The 21,466-nt window shown below is 44.0% G+C and overlaps 2 protein-coding genes across 3 annotated transcripts in view; both read left to right on the top strand.

The window, feature by feature from the left end:
* Nucleotides 1–12,672, top strand: part of LOC137321966 (uncharacterized) — a 72,053-nt gene extending 59,381 nt beyond the window's left edge. Inside the window, exons 17-18 of the mRNA XM_067984911.1 lie at nt 3,523–3,656; nt 9,574–12,672. Of these exons, the coding sequence (XP_067841012.1) occupies nt 3,523–3,656; nt 9,574–9,806 (367 nt within the window). The 3' untranslated portion in view covers nt 9,807–12,672. The remainder of the gene's footprint in view (nt 1–3,522; nt 3,657–9,573) is intronic.
* A 5,745-nt stretch (nt 12,673–18,417) lies between these two features.
* cfap206 (cilia and flagella associated protein 206) overlaps nt 18,418–21,466 on the top strand; it is a 39,074-nt gene continuing 36,025 nt past the window's right edge. The window contains exons 1-2 of one of the 2 annotated variants that reach the window (XM_067984908.1): nt 18,418–18,738; nt 18,848–18,956. In XM_067984908.1, coding sequence (XP_067841009.1) covers nt 18,849–18,956 — 108 coding nt within the window. In that variant the 5' untranslated portion in view covers nt 18,418–18,738; nt 18,848. Of the gene's footprint in view, nt 18,739–18,841; nt 18,957–21,466 lie in introns of both variants that reach the window. The other variant, XM_067984907.1, reaches the window with a different exon arrangement.

Below are 21,466 nucleotides of genomic sequence, written 5' to 3'. Positions count from 1 at the left end.
TTATATCTGCCTTAAAATCTCAAAGCTTCAAGTGTTCTGCTGGGTTCAAAGCTGTCTTTGAAGCTCTGCTCTGTGCCTTACAGTAAGCCTAGGTCAGTCCTCAATACCTAGTGATGTGCAATGTGGTAGCAGGAATGAATACTGCGGCTCTGTTTTATACTGTGCATTCTAAGCTTGAAAAGATTTTTAAAAAATTAGACCTTGCATGTATTTTCTTAAAACATTGAAAATTAAACAAGTCATTTTGCACGTAGAGTCCCCACTGCTTATACCGGGCGTGTTCATGCGAACGCGATTTGTCCGCTATACGCGATGGCCAGTATAACAGGGTAGCGCTGTAATATGGTGTAAAAGTCCTCCATTCCTTTCTGTTTTTGCTGAGTGACCAATCTTAATGAAACTTTCTCTTTCTTTAACTCTCTCTCTTTCTCTCCTACTCATCCTCAATGCAGCCCAAAAAGTTGGTTGTCTTTCTTGCTGCAGGCAAGCACTGGTCTGAGTTTCTGATGATTTATTCTCCATTTTTCCCATCATTGCAGGGGAGATAAAGAAAAGGCATTGAGTTTTCTATTGGTGATAATCTGACACAAAATCTGTACAATCGTTTAATTTTATAGAGGAGTGGCCCACTCTAATCCGGTTTCCAGCCTGTGTATAACACGGGTGAGTAGTTTAGTCCAGGATTGCTCCCAGTTCTGTAATCCCATCTTTGGCCAACGACTGTACAGATTAACACACTTTTAAATAGTCAGGTCAGGGCAGGTTGTTGCCCTGAGCCCAAATTACTCCGTCTGGAGAAATTGACGCAAAACTGATTCTAACATGGAATTAAATTTCAATTCTGTACTTCACATAATCCACCTAATTTAATTCAATATAATCTGAGTTCAATAGAAATAAAGTTCCATAATGTTCAGTGTGAAAAAGGAAGATAACAATTCATTAAATTGTCAGAGACCCTTAATACAGCTGTTTCTGCCTGAAATAATAGGAACACTTAAATTTCCAAAATCGTCAACTTTCAAATTGACGTTAATGCAGATGGATAATGGTTATCGCTTTTTGGACAACTGTCCGTTTTAAACATGGACATTATAAGTGGTGGGGACTGTAATAGCTTTTGTTGTGTATTTGTTTTAAATTCTAAACAGTCAACACAAACTGGATTCACAACTGTCATTCCTTGCTGACTTGTGGACTGTGCATATTTCAATCACGGGAAATGGGAAGATAGAGTTTTCCACTCTAAACACACACTTTTACAAGTCAATTTTTCATTTCTGCAACTAATCTGCAATATTGTAGCAAACTAATCGTGTTCAATGCTTTACAAACAACTTCCTGCCATAATAGAGCCCAATTAGTCAAAAGATCACAGTTGTGTTGTTAGTTTGCCCTGAAATGTATTTTAAGGATTTGAATTAACAATTAGTTTTATTTTTAATCTCTTGTGCTGTTGTCAGGCTCCATGATAACATGGATGTTATTCTATCTGACTTAACTAATCCATTGTACGACCACTAGTGTGTGGGGATGTTTAGTGCTTTTGTTCTCAAAGCCTGGACATTGCTGTCAGTGCATTATGCCAGTGGCAATTGTTTGGGATGTGGCTCGTCGGGTAGATTTTTAACCGATTGGTAGCCGATCAAAGCACCTAGTCATCAAAGTCTAGAAAATGCTGATGCCATAAAACATTATGCCTGTAGCAATTATGTGCTGTATGTGAACAGAGAAGAGTTAGCAGAGATGTCAGATGGCATCAGGAATGTACTGTCTGCACCTTCTGTTATGCACCTCCAATCGCATTGGGCACAGCTATCTGGCAGTGACTGAGGAGCACTGCCTCTGGATTCTCTAGTTTAGCGGGGAGGCAGTTAAAGTGCTGGTCCATCTGCTTACAGAATACCTAATGAAAAACTCAAAACACGCGTATGGTATTGTCAGTGGCTCTCAAGGTAACCATGGCCGTCAATTTTTATATATCCAGCTCCTTTCAGACTAACACAAGAGACAATGTCAGGAAGTTTGCTGTTCACAGAAGTATTAAGGTGCATTATTCAGAAGGACTAATGACGTCTTCATTTTCACAACTGGTCAACAGCAGCAATGTGAGTGAGTAACATAATTCAACACAACTGCTGCTTTTCCAGAGACTGAAGGATCATCACCTGCACCCATGATGCCATTTGAACTCTTGGGCACAATGCTGCATTCTGGATGACACGAAAGGGACTGTATCTCAATGTGGACAAAGCATGTGACTACTAGACAGAATCTTGTAGGGCAACGTCTCAGGATCCTTGGATGTATCCTGTCAGACCCTGGCATTTTGTCCGCTTTTAGCTTAACCTACTTCGCTAATACATATCTTTTATTTATTATGATATCTCTCATCTTACTGTTAACCAATTCAAGATTTACTTCCTTCTCTTTTTTTAAGAATTGAAGCGAAGTACTTGTTATCCAATTTCCATTTATCCTCCACTAACTCACTATCCACTCCTCTCAGGCTGGTGGGGAGGGGGGAGGGTGGTCCCAGCTCACATTTAACAATACTCGTTTTACTGAGAGTTTTTCATGAATGACACTCTTGAATCTGCTACCTGGGAGTGTGAGGGAATGGTCCATCAATAACTGACCCACCCATTTTTGTTTACCTTTGTAGGAAGACTTGGATCTGGATTTTCTTCTTCTATCCCATCCCAAATCAAGCAGTGTAGCAGGAAAATGAGGCGATGGAGGCTACTGCCACCCCTTGTCCTGACCTGGATTTTCTTTGCCTCACCCCCGATGGGACTACCACTGGCCACCCTTTCCCACCCACCATGTGTAAATACTGAGGGGGAGATGGGGTCTGGCATCCCGGTCTATTATCCTCCCACCCCCCCCCCCCATTCTGAATTCTGATTGCTGCTCCCTAGACTGACAGGTGACTGTAGAGTGGATCTAGCACAGGCACCTCCCTGCATTTTGGCTCCAAAACCTCACCTCCTTAGAAAAACATTTTTTCCTTATCCTCTCCGGGACTCCTCTGCCCCGTTAAATAGCCGGCTGTCTGTTCAGGTGCTGCAGTAGCACTCCCGCTGCAGCATTGCCAGGAAACTTATTTATTGGCGGCAGGGATCCTGCCAGGAACCAACACTGAATGGCAAATGACTCCCAAACACAGGAAAATGGGTCAGGGTTGTGGCAGGGTCGGAGGGGCAGAAGTTCTACCCAGCCATTACCTTACCAAGAAAAGGGAAATCTAACCCCCGGTCCCTTTGTAAACACAACTGAGATGGGAATTCAGCCAGGTGGGAGAATCAAATATGCATCTCTCTGCTACATGGCACGATGCATTGGTGCTATAGTACATAGTCCCCATCCTGCTTGTGGTGAGAAACTTTCAAGAGCTGAGATTTGATGTTACAAACTCTAATTCTTAGTGAGAAATGCTGTGCTAGAATTTGAAATGTTAAGTGCAAGATGATTGTACTATGAACATATAAATTCAGTGTGACTTTTTTTTTCCTATTCCAGGGCTCCAGAGATCTTGTTTAGACCAGAGGTGATTGGAAAAGATCACTATGGAATTCATGAGAGTCTTCTCCGCTCCATTATTCTCTGTGACGTAGACCTGAGAAAAACATTTGCTGCAAACATCATTCTTTCAGGTAAATTGGCTGGCCGCCTGCTTCAAGATCAAATGGAAATTCAACCATGTCACTTAGTACAGCAGTGGTATATACATTATAGCATTTTGTTGATTCTTTGGAGGCATTATCTTCATGAAAAAGATTTGGCAGGTTGTTTTTGTTTTTATGTAATCTTTCAGCAGTTCATGGTAGTGAAGCATTTACCTGCCTCATTTTGTATTACTATTCTGGTCAAGAATCATGCAGTTAGAATGTTAAAGAACAATAACTTCACAGACAGTCCAAAAGTGGACTTAATTACCTTACTCCAGTTACAGTTACAGGTTGAGCTGTCCGCCTGCACCACAGAATATCATCCTGTCATGATTCAGGAATTTTTGACCACTTTTCCAAAGAAAGGATTTGGAAGAGGAGCTCCTGTTAATGCTTGGTTTTGTAAAAGCAATGTGTATTCTCAAGTTCTTGTCAAGGGCACCTAAACAAAGAGTGGTTGATATGCTAAACGGAAGTTGTTTTTCTCAGCTACTAAACAATTTATTAGCTTGTCGAGGTAGGGCTGGAGGAGGTTACAGAGATAGGGAGAGGCAAGACCATGGAGGGATTTGAAAACAAGGATGAGAATTTTAAAATCGAGGCATTGCTGGATCGGGAGCCAAAAATGTAGGTCAGCGAGCACAGGGGTGATGGGTGAACGGGACTTGGTACAAGTTAGGATATGGGCAGCAGAGTTTTGGATGAGCTCAAGTTTAAAGAGGGTGGAAGATGGGAGGCCAGCCAGGAGAGCGTTGGAATAGTCAAGTCTAGAGGTAACAAAGGCATGGATGAGGGTTTCAGCTGCAGAATTAATTAGATTTTCATTTTTATCTGTAGAATCGGATGTTCATGGTGTAGGCCTGCTCCTAAATTAAGCCCCTCATCTTCATATTAGTTAAAAATTTAGGTTAGAACGTGAATTTCGAAATATTTAGTTACTTCGAGTTACTTAAGCTTTCGGTTGTGACTTTTACCTGCTGGAGTTTTGGTGTGGAATGGGAATGGCTGATATCTGGGGCCCGATTTTACCAGGGGTGCGGGTTCTCGGCGGGTGGGCCAGCGGGCGCGTGAAATTAGTGGGTTTCCCGTGCAGTCGTAACAGGCAACCCACTAATTGGATCCACTTACCTGCTCCTCCGGGTTCCGCGCTGCTGATCTGCGCGTCGGGCGGGCTGCGCATGCGCAGTAAGATCTGTCAGCTGGAGGCGCTCTATTTAAAGGGGCAGTCCTCCACTGACAGATGCTGCCACAAACTGATAAAATTACAGCATGGAGCAGCCCAGGGGGAAAGCTGCTCCCAGTTTAATGATGCCTCACCCCAGGTATCATTAGATGGGGTGAGGAGGAGGGGGAGGACAGAGATCTTCCCCCTGGCGGCCGGGAGGAAGCGGCCTGCCTCTGCCACCAAGAAGGCCTGGCTCGAGGTGGCAGAGGGGGTCAGCTGCGCCACCAACATATCGCCCACCTGCATACAGTGCAGGAGGCGCACCAATGACCTCAGTAGGTCAGCCACAGTGAGAACACGTAGTCTTTCCCCTACACTCCGCCTGCCACAACACTGCCCCCACCCCACATCTCCTTCGGCACTGCCAACACTACTCTGTCACAAGACCCCTCATACCCACTCAAACCTCCTCCTCATCTCACCTGCACCTACTCACCTCGCGTGTACTCACCCCGCCTCTACCACTCAACCCAATCCTCATACAATCTCATGGCTTTATCCCATACTCACCCTCTCGTGCATCTCTCTCATGGCCAGCCTCACTCAACCTGCCACCACCTGTGCTGCAGCCACAGGGCATGCATCACATATGTGCAGTAGGCAGCATAAGGCAAACGTGTCGTGAGCATGAAGGGGATGCACAAGGGTGTTTGAGGGTTTGTCATGGTTCATACTTCTATTGAATTAAAGAACAACTCACATCACACATTATGTTGGCTCCACTACTGCCATGTCTTCGCGAATCCTGTCCGGTTTGTGCAATAATGCCTGCTCCTGGGTATCACTATGAGGACCCACCACTGATGCCACCCATTGTGTCACTGCAGAGTGGGTGTAGGTGTACTTTCAGGGCTCATCTGCGCAGACGACTGAGAGACACCGGGGATGTTCCCGGTTGCAGCCTGGAAGGCTGTGGAGGTGCCCTCACGGGCACCGAAACCCAGGGGGCGTCGGCCCAAAGCATCTACCAGGTCAGGGCACGAACAGGAGCAACCTGCCACCACCTCTGCTGGAGCCACAGGGGTAGCACCACGTAGGGGTACCAGGAAACGAAAACCCAAAGTTCCGTGAGCACACAGGGATTGCACCAGGGTGTTTGTCTATTTGTTATATTTTTATTTCCAGTCTTTGAATGGCAACACGAAAGAAACTCACTTTTTCTCACCAATGCTGCCACCTCTTGTCCATAATTCTGCGGCTTGTGCAATATGTCCCTTCCGTGCGCCTCATCATGACGACGACCACCCTGTCCCACCCATTGGGCATAATACAGTGGGTGCAGGTGTACAGGCACCACTCTTCTGTGGATGGAGCCTGTATGGACCCTCGTCTGTGCACGTTATGACATGTGAACGCCTCACACAGTGTGATGTTAGGAGAACCGTTGGCATATGAGTGCCTCCCTGGCCTGACGAGCACACAGGTGATCCGGTGTTCGGGCCATGGGTCGTTCCTCCTCCTCTCACTCGTACTTCTCCTCTTCCTCCTCCTCCTCCTCATTGTCGTCCTCAATGTGGGTGGCGGGTGTGCATGGGGCCTCCTCCAGCGGCACCCCTCTCTGTAGTGCCATGTTGTGCAGGGCACAGCAGACAACTATAATTCGTCCCACTCGGAGTGGCGTGTATTGGAGCGCCCCCCCAGAACGATCAAGGCACCTGAAGTGCATCTTGAGCAGCCCTATGGTCTGCTCAATTGTAGACCTGGTAGCAATGTGGCTGTCATTGTATCGATGCTGCGGCTCGGTGATGGGGTTCCTCAAAGGTGTCATGAGCCACATGTGCAGGGGATACCCCTTGTCGCCGAGGAGCCAGCCGTTGCCGGTGTTGGTGCGTGGAAGATGGGCGGGATGGTGGACTCCCTGAGGACGAAGGCATCGTGGCAGCTTCCGGGGTATCTGGCGCACACGTGTAGGAATCTCTGGCGGTGGTCACAGATGAGCTGGGCGTTCATGGAGTGTTACCCCTTCCTGTTGATGAACAGCCCTGGCTCATGCGGAGGTGCCCGTATTGCGATGTGGGTGCAGTCGATTACACCCTGCACCCGTGGGAAGCCGGCCATGGCATGGAATCCAACCGCCCTCTCCATCTGGCTGCGCTCGTCCATGGCGAAGTTGATGTAGTGCGAGGCCCGGTGGAACAAACCATCGGTGACCTGCCTTATGCACTTGTGTGCAGAGGACTGGCAGACCCCGGTGATGTCCCCGGTGGCACCCTGGAAGGATCCGGATGCGAAGAAGTTGAGGGCAGTGGTGACTTTGACGGCGACAGGTAAGAAGATGCTGCTCGGTCCATCCGGGAGCAGCTCGTCATTAAGGAGGCTGCAGATGTCGGCGACTACCTGGCGATTGACTCTGAGCCTCCGTATGCACTGCTCCTCGGAGAGGTCCATGAAGCTGAGCCTCGGTCTGTAGACCCTCTGCGGAGGGTAGTGCCTCCTGCGACGCAGCTCTCTCTGCGGTTGCCCTCCCTCGTGCTGTGCAGGTGGGTGTGCCGCAGCACCGTCTTGGGGGGCTCCACGTCGATGAGGCGGACGGCATGGACTGCGAGGCTGCTGGGGCTGGTGATGCTGTTCATCCTCCGAGGATGTCGACGCGGCCCCCATCTGGCAGGTGTTGGTCTGAGGGGTTGTGCACGGTAGGTCGGTGTTTCCTCGCACTGGGGCTGCGGTTCCACGTCTGTGTTTCTTCTGGCTTGGCGGGGGGTGGTGGAGGGCAGGGGTTTCCCTATGTGACGGAGTGGCCTCCTGCGTTGGTGAGGGGATCGCCCCCCCCCCCCCCCCCTGCCCCTGTGGGGTGCACCTTGGCAGCTGCCACCGGCTGCTGGCTGCAACACGTCCGTTTGGAGTGAGACTGTTTCCCCCAGTATGTGAAACAGTCTAAGTTGAAGGTAAAATCCCACACTTCCTAATAAGACAGCTGAATCAGCTCATTTAATGACCTCAACAAGCAAGGTAAGTACACTCAAGTGGCATCCCGCTGGCTTTAATTGCCTGCGGGATTCCCACCAGCGGGGGCTGCACATGCAGCCCCGCACGTCAGCGCGGAACCCGTAAGTGGCCGGGATCGCAGCGCGATCCGGTCACGCACCTGGAGATCGGGATTTTCGAGGCCCCCCCGCCGAGAACGCACACAAAACCCGGTGCTAAAATCGGGCCCCTGATGTTTGATGTGGAAAGTAATTCTTGGCTCTCATTGGTCTAAGCTAACCACACGGTATTTTGGTTACATGATTAGCAAGGACCAATCGGAAAGCAAAGTGGGACTTTATGATCATAGAGACATGAAATTTTAACAGATTATTTGCAAAGGTAAAAAGAGCAAAAGTATAAGCCTTATTTTTGTCTGACATTATGTACAAGTGACATCATGATACGTTTCATCTCAACTAATCTCATTACAATCTGTATTTGATAAACCTTTATTTCCAAACAATTTTTCATAAAATCATGCTCCTTAAGAACTTGTGCATACAATTTTAAATTTTATTAAAAAGTACATAAAACTGAATATTGAATGCAGCACAAAAACATAAAACAATCTGGTACAAATAGGATTATTGTACATTCCAGTGAAAAGTCTTTGCAATATGCTGCACTGACTGTGATACCTGTAAAGATGGGAAATGGAACAGATGCAGGAACACCCATTTTTGACCATTTGAGCTGGGTTTGGAAGATCACTACTGAGTAGAACACAACAGGAGAAAGATACTTTTACAAATGTCATTTTACAATAGGCATATTAAAACTATAATTTTATGACTTTTATAGTTTGTCATTTTATTGTATTATTTTCAAATAAGAACTGATGTCTCTTATAACATAGTGGATCTGCCAATTCATCTTGAGACACAATAAACACGTATTGGTGAAGAGTCATTATGTGCGGACACCCTTTTAACTCCCACCACCCCCCCCCCACTTCCCATCTCCTGCTCAGATATTACCAAGTGGGCGATGGTAAGATGGCGGGGTGGGGGGGGGAGGTTGGCTGAAGGGGGGGATTCATGACAAGTGCCCTATTATTGTAAGTTGTTGCTGCTGCTATCAAAGGCTGCCTATCGTTAAATCAGTCAAGATGTTGAGGAAACACAGAAATGACCCCACATTCTAGCTTTCCAATGTACTGCCCTGATCTAACATTTTTTTAACACAAAAATGTAAAAAATTAACACACTCCGCTTCACTGAGGCCTGTGATTGCAGTTGAAAGAATAATTGTTCCTCATTTATTTTATCCACTGCAGACTTTAGGCTAGGTCTGTTAGACAAGGGGGGAAATCACAAAGAAGGGTTCCTTGTAAGAGCTGTGCTCACTGTAGCCTGGTGGTTGATCCACATGATCTTCCATTCCTCCATCCCATTCTATGGCGTTCAATGAGTCCTCAGTTCTTTTTCTGGGTTCAGTAACAGTAGGGTCTTTTAGTAACAGTCCAGTTAGAAGTAGTTTTCAATGTTTTTTTCTACTGGGGTACGTGATGACGGACTTTATCCCATGAGCCAAGTAGGCCCAGAAAGATTAGAGGTTCCGTTGCTAGGTAGCTGATTTCAGTCAAGATCTCAGTAGGTACATTACAGTCGGGTTGGGGAGGCGAAAATTGGTTAACGAGAATAAGCCATGCTTAAAATGAATTTGCTGTTGCCAAAAATAGGCAATCTAAATTTGTTTAATTTCTTGAAGGTGGAAACACATTGCTGACTGGCTTACCAGCAAGAGTACAAAAAGAAATCTCTTCCATGGTCCCTCTGGACCTGTCAAAATATGTACACGTTGCAAGCCCAGCAAATCGGGACTTCACAGTGTGGAATGGAGGTGCCGCCCTAGCGAGTTCATCAGCCTTTGAGTGTGCCTGGATCAGCCGAGAAGAATACAATGAATTTGGTCCACACATTGTTTATAGGAAGTGCTTTTAAATTAGAAATCCTGGGGAATGAAGCGTTTTAAGGTTTTCTTTTATTGATCTTAAATGCAATAATTATTTAATCAGTGTTAATTGAAAGCAATATTCCAAAATAAGGTCTATACTTACTTACAGCAGGCGACTTTTATTTTTCAACTGCGCTTCTATTTAGTTGGTGTTCTGACCAGAATCATAATTCTCCCACCTATTCCCTGTTTGCAGGGGAGGCACAGGACTTGATGTTTCAAAGTTTGTTTCAGCAAGCTCCATTCCCATCCCTGCTGTACACTGTTGCCAGAAGGAAAATGATCTTGCTGCAACTTGGCCTGTAATTCATGCCTCCAATAGCAGTCCAAAAAGGGAGTTGTTGATAGGTTTGAACGCAGGCTACTCACCTACCTACTCGAAAGGAAAAGGAGAGTCTAATTGCACAAAGGAACTTAAGAGGGAAAAATTAGCAATATAAAAAAATTAAGAAAAAGAGCAAACTGTATCAATATTCAAAGAAATGTTTACTAAGAATCGCACAAGATTTTTTGTTTGCATAAATACATACAGAATCCCCTCTTTCTGTAAAATTTGGCCAGATTCTAAATAATATTAAAAACAGCTTTAAAATGTCTCTTCCCTGGCATCTCAGTATCTAAGACGCACTCATTGTCTACTTTGGGAACATTGAGGCAGAGTGCCCTGATTCTAGCTCTGTGCAAAATGGTGGTCCTATTTTGGAGGCCAGTGATATGAATACAGTTTTTAAAATCATAGTTAAAGTAAAAGTTGGATATTTTAATGATATTTAAGATCTGAGGTAATACTGTCATAGGGCCTTTTCTGGAGAATTCACTTGATGAAATGTTTCACCTGGTATAAATTGCCCTGAAACTTTGTACTGTAAAACATTTGTTACTTTATGACCTTATTCTAATAGCTGTTTCTAAAAGCAATATATATCTTAGGCAGAAAGGGTAGCCAGGTTTTAGCTATGTATTGTCATGTGCCATTAACTGGGTGAAATTCAGTGCTCCTTTGAAAAGAATTAGAAGATGCAATGTAATGTTGCAATGATCATTTTTGGGAGCTGCTTTTTATTACAATTTTTATTCCAACATTTTGACATTTTTTGCTTTACATCAGTATTACTATTGAATCCTGGTAAATGTGAATCAAATTTGCCACAAATCGTCTTGAATCAGAACCCCTAGTTAACAAGAGTGTTCAAAACAAGTGTGTGTTTTCTCAAAACCTAGCCTACTGCTGTGACACAATTCACTATCTTCAAAGAACAAGGTAACTCTGAGGGAAAATGCAATCAATGGTAACCAGTTATCTGCCAATCACATCCATCTATTAATGTTTGTAAATATGTCCAGATAATAATCTTCTACATAGAGTATATCACATCAAGTGTCACACATACATAGTAGGCAAAGTCTGTCACACTTTTCCAGTTGACTTAAATAAATATTACCTGTTCTAACTTGCTCAGATATTTGGCAGAGAGGAAAAACTATATCAGTATTAGTCATGAAGGAGGAACTCACATAAATGCAACCAATCGAATTACTCTTTTTTTTTTTTCCCCCAAAAGTTACGAATCGGGAACGAGGAACCGCCACAAAATGATGAAATCCCTCAACCATTTTATTTCAAAAATAAAATGCTTTTAGCTGTTACTTTCCTTTCCTGAAAGGAAATTGCCGAACTTGCCTATAAAATTAGTCATTTGATGTTAAAAATGTTTGCAAGAAGATTATCCTGCACAGACATGGCCCGCTCATTGATTCAGTTCTAGAATTCCAAATTTTATCTAGGCCTAGTATTTCTAGCCCTCGTTGACAAATTGTGTGAGTGAGAGAGATGCACCATGGGGAGTTTTGTTTTCACCCTACTCTTGTGGAACAACAACACCCAGTGTGCACCCAACAATACCTGTCACATAACATTTCTCCCCACTCCTCCCAGGCACAGCCCACTGTACTATCTCCCAACCTCAATTCTTCAGTTACTGTGTCTCCTGCACAGGTTGACCAGCATCTGGACAATCTATCCATTTATCCCCACCCATTGCTGGTACTCCTCTCCAATGCAGGACACGTATCTTACTGAACAAAGAAAGGCAAAGAAATTCAGTAGATCAGTAAAAGAACATGTGTAAGAGACATATAGAGACATTGGGTGATGTACAGAAAAAGGGGAGAAAGACAGTCCGACAAACAGACCTGCAGCACAAGGAAAAAAAATTGAGAACTATACACAGAATTAGACAAAAGGAAAGAAGCACAGAAAGTTACATGAAGAGATTTTATTTGTCCAGGAACAACATACAAAAGATCAACTTTTCTAATACATTGTATAATGTTCCTGTCATTGTAAAACAGCATATCCTCCAACTCGCTGTAAGCAATGCCACGGGTGGTTTGCTAGTACCTACTATAAATACACACATGGATGTGATCTGCAGGAAAACAACTACCATTAATATTACTTGTAGAGTTAAACACAAATTGAAAAAGATGTTTATCATAATTTCACAAATCAGTTTTGCTGATGGCTTATTTTCTTGAGGTATTACATTATTTTATTATGTTGGATTACTTGGACAAAAATGTATTACTTGCTAGTGAGCAGAAACTTTGTTTTTGTCTTAAAATTGTGAAATCTTAAACTGTACAACATTCTGAAATGATAAGGCTAAAGTATTATTATACAATGTACAAATTTATCTTTTGTTCTAAATAAATGTATTTTTAAAGTTAAACATTGATTTTCGTGAGACCTGTAAGGACTCCTTGCTGCAGTGTCCCTGTCCATCTGTGAAAATGTGTATATAGTTTCCTTGAGACTGAGCTATAACATTATCCCTTCTACAGATATAAAACTTAGGGAGGTGTCGGAAACAAAAAGTTACTATTGCACAGGAGTATTTGTTTCCTGAAGAGTTTTGTTTTTCAGACTTTTGCATTTAAAAAAAATATACTAATGGTAAGTCAGATGATGTGGTATTTTATGCTTGAATTTCCAATACGCGCTCCATGCTGCATAAAAAAATACCCCTATATTCAGCTTTGATTGAGTCTTTCCAGATCCCAATTTGCACAGCTCCAGAGTAGTGAAAAGCAGAAAAGAAAGCAGAAAATGACAGTGTTAGGCAAAAGAGAATTTGGAGAGAGATCCAGTCCAAAACTGGGACAGACTTTTAAATTGCAGGCAACTATCTGCTGCTGCCTGACAATCTCACAGCTCACACTGCATCTGGGTGAGAGACACGGATACTTCTCTGACCCATTCCACGGGGGGTGCGGGGTATTCAGCCCACCAAGCTGTCAATAAAAGTTACTACTCTTTGATGTGTGAGCATGAAGCTCTCTTCTGTTTGCCTTAGCCAAGTCCCCTGCTATGCAAATTGATTGGATTGGAGTGGTACCTAAAGCTTTGGGTATCACAAGGGGAGCCACCTTCTCACATTGGTATGAAATGCTTGAGACTGTACATAACAACTGCCCCTTTGTTTACTAATTAACATTCCAAATCGTTAGTCCTGACATGAAATCATAGGCTACTGGCCCAAAGAAATTGCTGCTGGAAATTAACGTTTTTTTTAAAAATCAGCTCAGACACTGCAGGCAAAATCCAAATTACTACGACCTCTAAGAGCTGTGGCCACACCTGATTTTCTACTACTCAACTAATCATGGGACAAGCCTGCCTCCCCACACTCTTTTCCATATATAAGGAACGTGTGGGGTTTTGATTGAGTAAATAGGTAGGGAGGGTTGGTAACCAGAGGACTCAGATTTAAGATAATTGGCAAAAAATCCAGGAGGGAAATTAGATTTTTTTACGCAGCGAGTTATGATCTGGAATGCACAGCCTGAAAGGGTGTTAGAAGCAGATTTATTAGTAACTTTCAAAAGAGAATTGGATAAATACTTGAAAAGGAGAAATTTGCAGGGCTATGGGGAAAGAGCAGGGGAGTTGGACTAATTGGAAAGCTCTTTCAAAGAGCTGGTACAGACACGATGGGCTGAATGGCCTCCTTCTGTGCTGTGCAATGTGGAAATTAGGGGAGGGGGCTTGCCTGACAATTCAATAGTGGCCAGCCCCCTCTGCTGCCAGTACGGATAGATATGCCCACATCATAAGCAAATGCAATCCCAATTTTGCAGGTCCCACAAAGTCAAGGCATCATATCCACTTTGCCAGCCAAGGGGTCAGGTAATATCCTATTGCTTGCCAACAGACTGTTTCATGCCTCCACATTGGGTATCCTTTCAACTTATTTTTACCTGGAACTTCTCTCTTCCCAGCTTAGTAAAAGCTTACATATTTAAAATTCACTTTGAGCCTTCATAAAGGCTGAAACAAGGAGGATTATTTTCTGCTATAATGTGTTGATGGTGCATGCATCCTGGGCATAGGCAGCTGATTATGAATGCCAAAAATGCACCAGAAGCGCAATGCTCAGTATTTTCTGACCAGGCAGTGCCTGGGGATCTAAAGTTACTTTGTGCATGTCACTAAACATCTGAAAAGTAGGCAAATTAAGTCAGGTCTGCCCTTCCCTGCATTTTGAAATGGTTGCACCCCAAATGCAATGTCATCATTTTGCACCTGTGTAAAAACAGGTTAACTTCCATATTGACTTCCTGGCCTTCAGGTGTGTGCAAGTGACACTGAAGGTGGATTACCTTTTTGTTGCACTTTTCCCCCCACCCCCCCCCATTTTCTGCTGATTTCTTTGACAACAAGTGTGTTGTCCTCTAAATTGACTAGAATGGACATTCCTTGGGGAATGTTTCTTGCTTAATGTTGAAGAGGACATGGGGTGGGGGGGGGACAATTATCAGAGGGGCATCTGCCTGCAACTGAGGCAAGTTGCACATTATTTGAGTTGTTACAAGTTTTGGTCTGCCTTAAATGTTCTCTTGGAGGCAGCGATGCTAGTCCATAAGCGGTCAAAGCAACTTACAATTGTAATGTACCTATGCTGCTCAATATCTAATTATAGAATGATGTGGAGATGCCGGTGATGGACTGGGGTTGACAATTGTAAACAATTTTACAACACCAAGTTATAGTCCAACAAATTTATTTTAAATTCCACAAGCTTTCGGAGGCTTCCTCCTTCCTCAGGTGGTGTGGAAATGAAATTTTCGAATCCTTCGCATTTGAAAATCACAGAACAATACCTGGTGATTACTGCCCGTTGCCAAGGCAATCACAGTGAGCAGACAGAGAGGTGTCACCTAAAAGGCCACCGAATATACAAACCCCCAAAAAAAAGAGATAGAGAAGGAAGACAGTCAATGACCCGTTATATTAAAAACAGATAACATTTGTTCGCTGGTGGGGTTACGTGTAGTGTGACATGAACCCAAGATCCCGGTTGAGGCCGTCCTCATGTGTGCGGAACTTGGCTATCAATTTCTGCTCGACGATTTTGCGTTGTCGTGTGTCTCGAAGGCCGCCTTGGAGTATGCTTACCCGAAGGTCGGTGGCTGAATGTCCATGACTGCTGAAGTGTTCCCCGACAGGGAGAGAACCCTCCTGTTTGGCAATTGTTGCGCGGTGTCCGTTCATCCGTTGTCTCAGCGTCTGCATGGTCTCGCCAATGTACCATGTTCTGGGGCATCCTTTCCTGCAACGTATGAGGTAGACAACGTTGGCCGAGTCACAGGAGTATGAACCGTGCACCTGGTGGGTGGTGTCCTCTCGTGTGATGGTGGTATCTGTGTCAATGATCTGGCATGTCTTGCAGAGGTTACCGTGGCAGAGTTGTATGGTGTCGTGGACGCTGTTCTCCTGAAGGCTGGGTAATTTGCTGCGAACGATGGTTTGTTTGAGGTTGGGTGGCTGTTTAAAGGCGAGTAGTGGAGGTGTGGGGATGGCCATAGCGAGGTGTTCGTCATCATTGATGACATGTTGAAGGCTGCGGAGAACATGGCGTAGTTTCTCCGCTCCGGGGAAGTACTGGACGATGAAGGGTACTCGGCCAACGTTGTCTACCTCATACGTTGCAGGAAAGGATGCCCCAGAGCATGGTACATTGGCGAGACCATGCAGACGCTGCGACAACGGATGAACGGACACCGCGCAACAATCGCCAAACAGGAGGGTTCCCTCCCTGTCGGGGAACACGTCAGCAGTCATGGACATTCAGCCACCACCTTCGGGTAAGCATACTCCAAGGTGGCCTTCGAGACACACGACAACGCAAAATCGTCGAGCAGAAATTGATAGCCAAGTTCCGCACCCATGAGGACGGCCTCAACCGGGATCTTGGGTTCATGTCACACTACACGTAACCCCACCAGCGAACAAACGTTATCTGTTTTTAATATAACGGGTCATTGACTGTCTTCCTTCTCTATCTCTTTTTTTTGGGGGTTTGTATATTCGGTGGCCTTTTAGGTGACACCTCTCTGTCTGCTCACTGTGATTGCCTTGGCAACGGGCAGTAATCACCAGGTATTGTTCTGTGATTTTCAAATGCGAAGGATTCGAAAATTTCATTTCCACACCACCTGAGGAAGGAGGAAGCCTCCGAAAGCTTGTGGAATTTAAAATAAATTTGTTGGACTATAACTTGGTGTTGTAAAATTGTTTATAATTATAGAATAGCATCCTGCTCTGATCAGAACTAGACATTCACACGGCCCCTCGCGTACATTTCCCCAATTTTTTCTATGGGGTGAAACACTGCCAGATACAAATCATTAAGCTTCTTTATTTCACCAACAGGAAATGAACAGAGTTTAACAGTCAAAGCAAATTCTCCAAAAATGGGAGAACTTAGCTGTTCCACAGTTAATTTAATTTACTTGGTTTCAGCCTTACTTTTCATTCTGGACAACTTCAAATTGTATATTTAAAAAAATTGACTTCCTGCTTCCAGGCCTACACCTCAGTCTCGTTCAATACTTGACCACTCCCAAACATGTTTATTGCCTTTTTATTATCTGACCCCAGAATAGAATCATCCTTATCACAATGGATGTGAATATTTCTTGGGCTTCTGAGATAAGATAATGGATTACTTAACACCCCTAGTCATTCTGGCTAATGAGCTTGGGATAAGACAATTAACCCCTGAGGGTTAATAAGTGTGAAATAAACTGGGCTGTGACTTTCCACAAACTGGCTGGTCTTGTTTTAATACTCCTCTTGAATGTCTGCAGTTGTGACCTTTTGTTAAACCTGTGCAAATTCACTTTGTTTTAGAACAAAGCACTCAAACTTAAGTCAATTCTAAAATCCTTTCCTAAGAAAATCATGAAGGACCGTGAAGAAAAGTCCTGAAACATAGCATGCAAATATGCACGTCCACAGATCCTGCTGGAGCTGCTTAGCATGTTAGAGTAGATGTATTTTTCCGTCCTACTGCACATTTATCTCATTGCTATTTGTGGCACCCTGCAGTGTGAAAAATGGGTGCCAGTTTGCCTACATCACAACATCCACAACAAAAGTAATTTAGGACCTCTTGAGGATGCAAATCATGCTACATAATGAAAGCTATTTCTCGTGCCTCCACATCATAGAATCGAATCATAGAATGGTTACAGCACAGAAGGAGGCCATTCGAGCTCGTGTCAGCTCTCCGCAAGAGCAATCCAGCTAGTCCCACCCCCTCGCCCTTTCCCTGTAGCCCTGCAAATTTTTTCCCTTCAAGTACTTATCCAATTCCCTTTTGAAAGCCATGATTGAATCTGCCTCCACCACCCGTTCAGGCAGCGCATTCCAGATCACAACCACTTGCTGCGTAAAAAAAGATTTTCCTCATGTCGCCTTTGGTTCTTTCACCAATCAACTTAAATCTGTGTGCTCTTGTTCTCGACCCTTCCACCAATGGGAACAGTTTCTCTCTGTCTACACCGCTCATGATTTTGAATACCTCTATCAAATCTTCTCTCAACCTTCTCTGCTCCAAAGGAGAACAACCCCAGCTTCTCCATTCTATCCACGCAACTGAAGTCCTTCATCCCTGGAACCATTCTAGTTAATCGCTTCTGCACCCTCTCTAAGGCCTTCACATCCTTCCTAAAGTGCAGTGCCCAAACCCACATTGGTTTCTTTTCACTTCTCACCCTCCCCCATCAAATCTAACAAATATCAAATTAATTTCGAAGCTTAAGAAAGGCTGAATGGTGTCTTTCCCACTTACCTTTAACTGTGCACATCCCTGCAATTTGGACCTGCCACCCAGATTCTCCCATCCCCCATTGCACTTGGTCTCTGCATAAGGCCAAAAACAGTCAGATATGAATCATTGTTCAAACGAGCTAACCACAAAAAATTGAGGGCAGTCAGTTCACTGCAGTGTTGGCTCCCCCATCTGTAGCCATTTACTTTTAAATGGCTGGGTCCCTTTAAATTTGATCCGCAAGACAGATTTTGCATACGCACTCACCCATTAAGCTAGCTCCCGGCTCAAAGCTATGTTGGGATCTCCAGGCTTATTATTTGAATTAACTGATCCTTAAAAATTGTGGGCAGTCAGTTCAGAGCACCGCAGGCTACCAGCCAGCCATGGTGACCTACACTTTGCCAGGATTGCATCATTGGTGCTTAGTAGACATTTATTTCGTATACGTTAATTTCATTTCATTTCCTCTGTATACCATCAACTGCAGTGTCGAGAATAGAAAACAACCAACTGCACAAAAGGGGATGATGTGATTATTTGCGCCATTTCTAAATGGAAACTTTCATTTCGTGGTGCGGAAGAACGCCAGGAGAATTTACGGCGTCCAATCAGGGTCGTCGGTCGGTGTTTATCTCCAAGGGAACCGAACAGCTACATTGAACAACACGGGGACGCGGACCTGGGGGAAACACAGAGAGAGGGGAAAACAGGAAAACTGGAAAACTTCGTTTAAACGGCCCAGGCTTCGGAAAATTGTGAACTTAATGAAGTGGTAGCGAGTGTCAGTTTATAAAACCAGGTACTAAAAGGCTGGACATCAGCTGGGCTGATATCTACAATTATGTGTCTGTCCTTATTATTATAATAATGTTTCAATTTCTACCCTTTTGTCTTTTCTTAAGCTGCAGGATGTCATACACACAGGCTGAATGTGTTATTAAGAATATAATTCGGGAAATAGCCCAGGAGTGCGCTGATAGGGGACACTCCATCTCGGAGACACTTGTAGCATTCATGGTGAGTGGTAGCGAGATTGGCCATCACATTCGGATGAGCTGTTACACTCTGTGTGTTTTTCATCCATATTGAATTAGTCTTCATTGTAGCAAGTTTTGTTTATATTTTGCAACAACAAATTAAACTTAAATCTGCCTTTTCACACCTGGCGCAAAGTATCACATTCTGGGAGCGCGTATTGTAATATTGGGTGTGGAGAATAATTATGGAGCCGATGGCGGGCTCCCATTGCCCATAAAATCAGGCAAAGGGTCTTGAGGCTCACAACTTGCTTGATGCACCCAGTGCGCCCAATGTGGGCGGTGAGCGCAAATGGGGCCGAGAGCCTTGGGTAGTTTCCGCTCCTTTCCGCCAGTAATATCAGCACAATCCGGGCGGAATCGGCCGAAGCAACTCAAAAGATCGGGGAATGTTAAACGTGAGTGAGTTACACCCAAAACCATTTACGTTGGTGTTTTCCGCGATCTTTTACGCTGGTTTAAGATTCAATTCGCCCCGATCAGGCCCTGCCCACAAAACTGGCCACACCCCCAGGTCAACATTGCGAGATTCTGCCGATTGCGCTGGTTCGTGAAGGATCTTCAAATTACGCTCATTTTCTTAGGCGCACAGGCAGTAGGAGGCACAATTTAAAAGCTTTCTCATATAAAAAAATATTTAATTTACTAAGAAACTGACTAATGTACACCAATGAAACTATTAAATAGTTCAGTATAGTTTTTTAAGTCATTTTCAGTGATTTTAAATCAAGTTACTTACAGGTGGAGGACTGGACACTCTTATTAAAAATGCTTATTTTTGCTGATAAACCCATTTCAGCTATATTAATAAAACAGCACCACTCTTAAACACATCAAGGAATACTTTTAATGGAAAGAAAAAAAGAAACAAGTTCTATTAGACTGTCTGATTGCACTGGTTCATTGAAGATTTCACGTTTGTGATTATACAAATGAATTTTAGTGGAAACTTGAACCAGCACAATTTTGAGCGCAATTTCCCGATTACACCCAAAGCGGAAACTCTACCCCATAGTGTTCAAGTTGAGTGCTGGACTCATTCAGCCCCTGAGTTGCAATAAAGTGAGACGGTCACCCCATAAACACTCCATTGATTTGGAACAGGCATTGAAGGGGAGGTCACAATAAAATATTTTATAAGATCAGATATATAAGTGCGTTGCTCTCCCCACCCACACCTTAGCATTCTTTCCCCATTCCTAGCACTCTTCCCAATGCCAGAAAGGTGCACAGCAGCCTGCCAACAGCTGATAGTGCCTGACCATGTAGCCCTGGTAGTCCCTGTGCATCATGAGAGACACCCAGAGCACCGTAAATTATGCACGTATCCTTACCTCGCTTTATCTGGTGAGGCCAGCCCGTTTGTGTACAAGTGTGTATAGCACCTGCACAGTGCCAATGGCACATCACTTGAGCCACATTATTGCCTGCTACATGTGTGTTGGGTTGAATTTTAAAATTTGCATCCAAAGATGCTTCAGTATTTGTCACTACTATGTTCTGGCTAAACTCCATAAATAGTAAACTTTTGTCTTTAGTGCTCCCAGTGCAGAGCTTTGTGCACCAGGAGTGCATGTTGGGAAACTGGGCAACTTTAGTGGACAGAAAGTCGTAGAGGACGCACATCGAAATTCCCGACATGTGCTCCTGGCTTGCAAAGTTCTGTACTGGGAAAGCTAAAGGTAACTGCCATTGAAGTATTTGCCTTTGAAAGGGGTACAGCGCAGATTCACCAGGATGATACCAGAGCTTAAGGGGTTATATTATGAGGACAGGTTGCATAAACTTGGCCTGCGTTCCCTTGAATATAAAAGTTGAGGAGCGATCTAATCGAGGAGTTTAAAATTACAAAAGGATACAATAGAGTAGATACAGAGAAACTATTTCCTCCGGTGAGAGAATCCAGAACAAGAGGGCATAATCTTAAAATTAGAGCTAGGCCATTCAGGAATGATGATGTGGAGATGCCGGTGATGGACTGGGGTTGACAATTGTAAACAATTTTACAACACCAAGTTATAGTCCAGCAATTTTATTTTAAATTCACAAGCTTTCGGAGGCTTCCTCCTTCGTCAGGTGAACGATGTGAAAAAACGATCGTTCAGCTGACGAAGGAGGAAGCCTCCGAAAGCTTGTGAATTTAAAATAAAATTGCTGGACTATAACTTGGTGTTGTAAAATTGTTTACAATTCAGGAGTGAAATCAGGAAGCACTTTTTCAATCAAAGGGTAATAGAAATCTGGAACTCTTTTCCCCCCCCCCCCCACCCCTCCAAAAGGCTGTAGATGCTGAGTCAATTGAAATGTTCAAGACTGAGATTGATAGATTTTTGTCAGGTAAGGGCATTAAGTGAATATTAAAGGCGGATAAATGGAGTTGAGGTACAGATCAGCCATGATCTAATTGAATGGCAAAACAGGCTCAAGGGGCTGAATGGCCTACTCCTGTTCCCATGTTCCATTTATATTGAGTTTCAGTATATATAAAAG

Source organism: Heptranchias perlo, chromosome 5 (genome assembly GCF_035084215.1).
Source record: "Heptranchias perlo isolate sHepPer1 chromosome 5, sHepPer1.hap1, whole genome shotgun sequence".
Classification (NCBI taxonomy): Eukaryota; Metazoa; Chordata; class Chondrichthyes; order Hexanchiformes; family Hexanchidae; genus Heptranchias; species Heptranchias perlo.
Note: the sequence above shows the minus strand (reverse complement) of the source record. Positions and strands in the feature narration are given on the sequence as shown.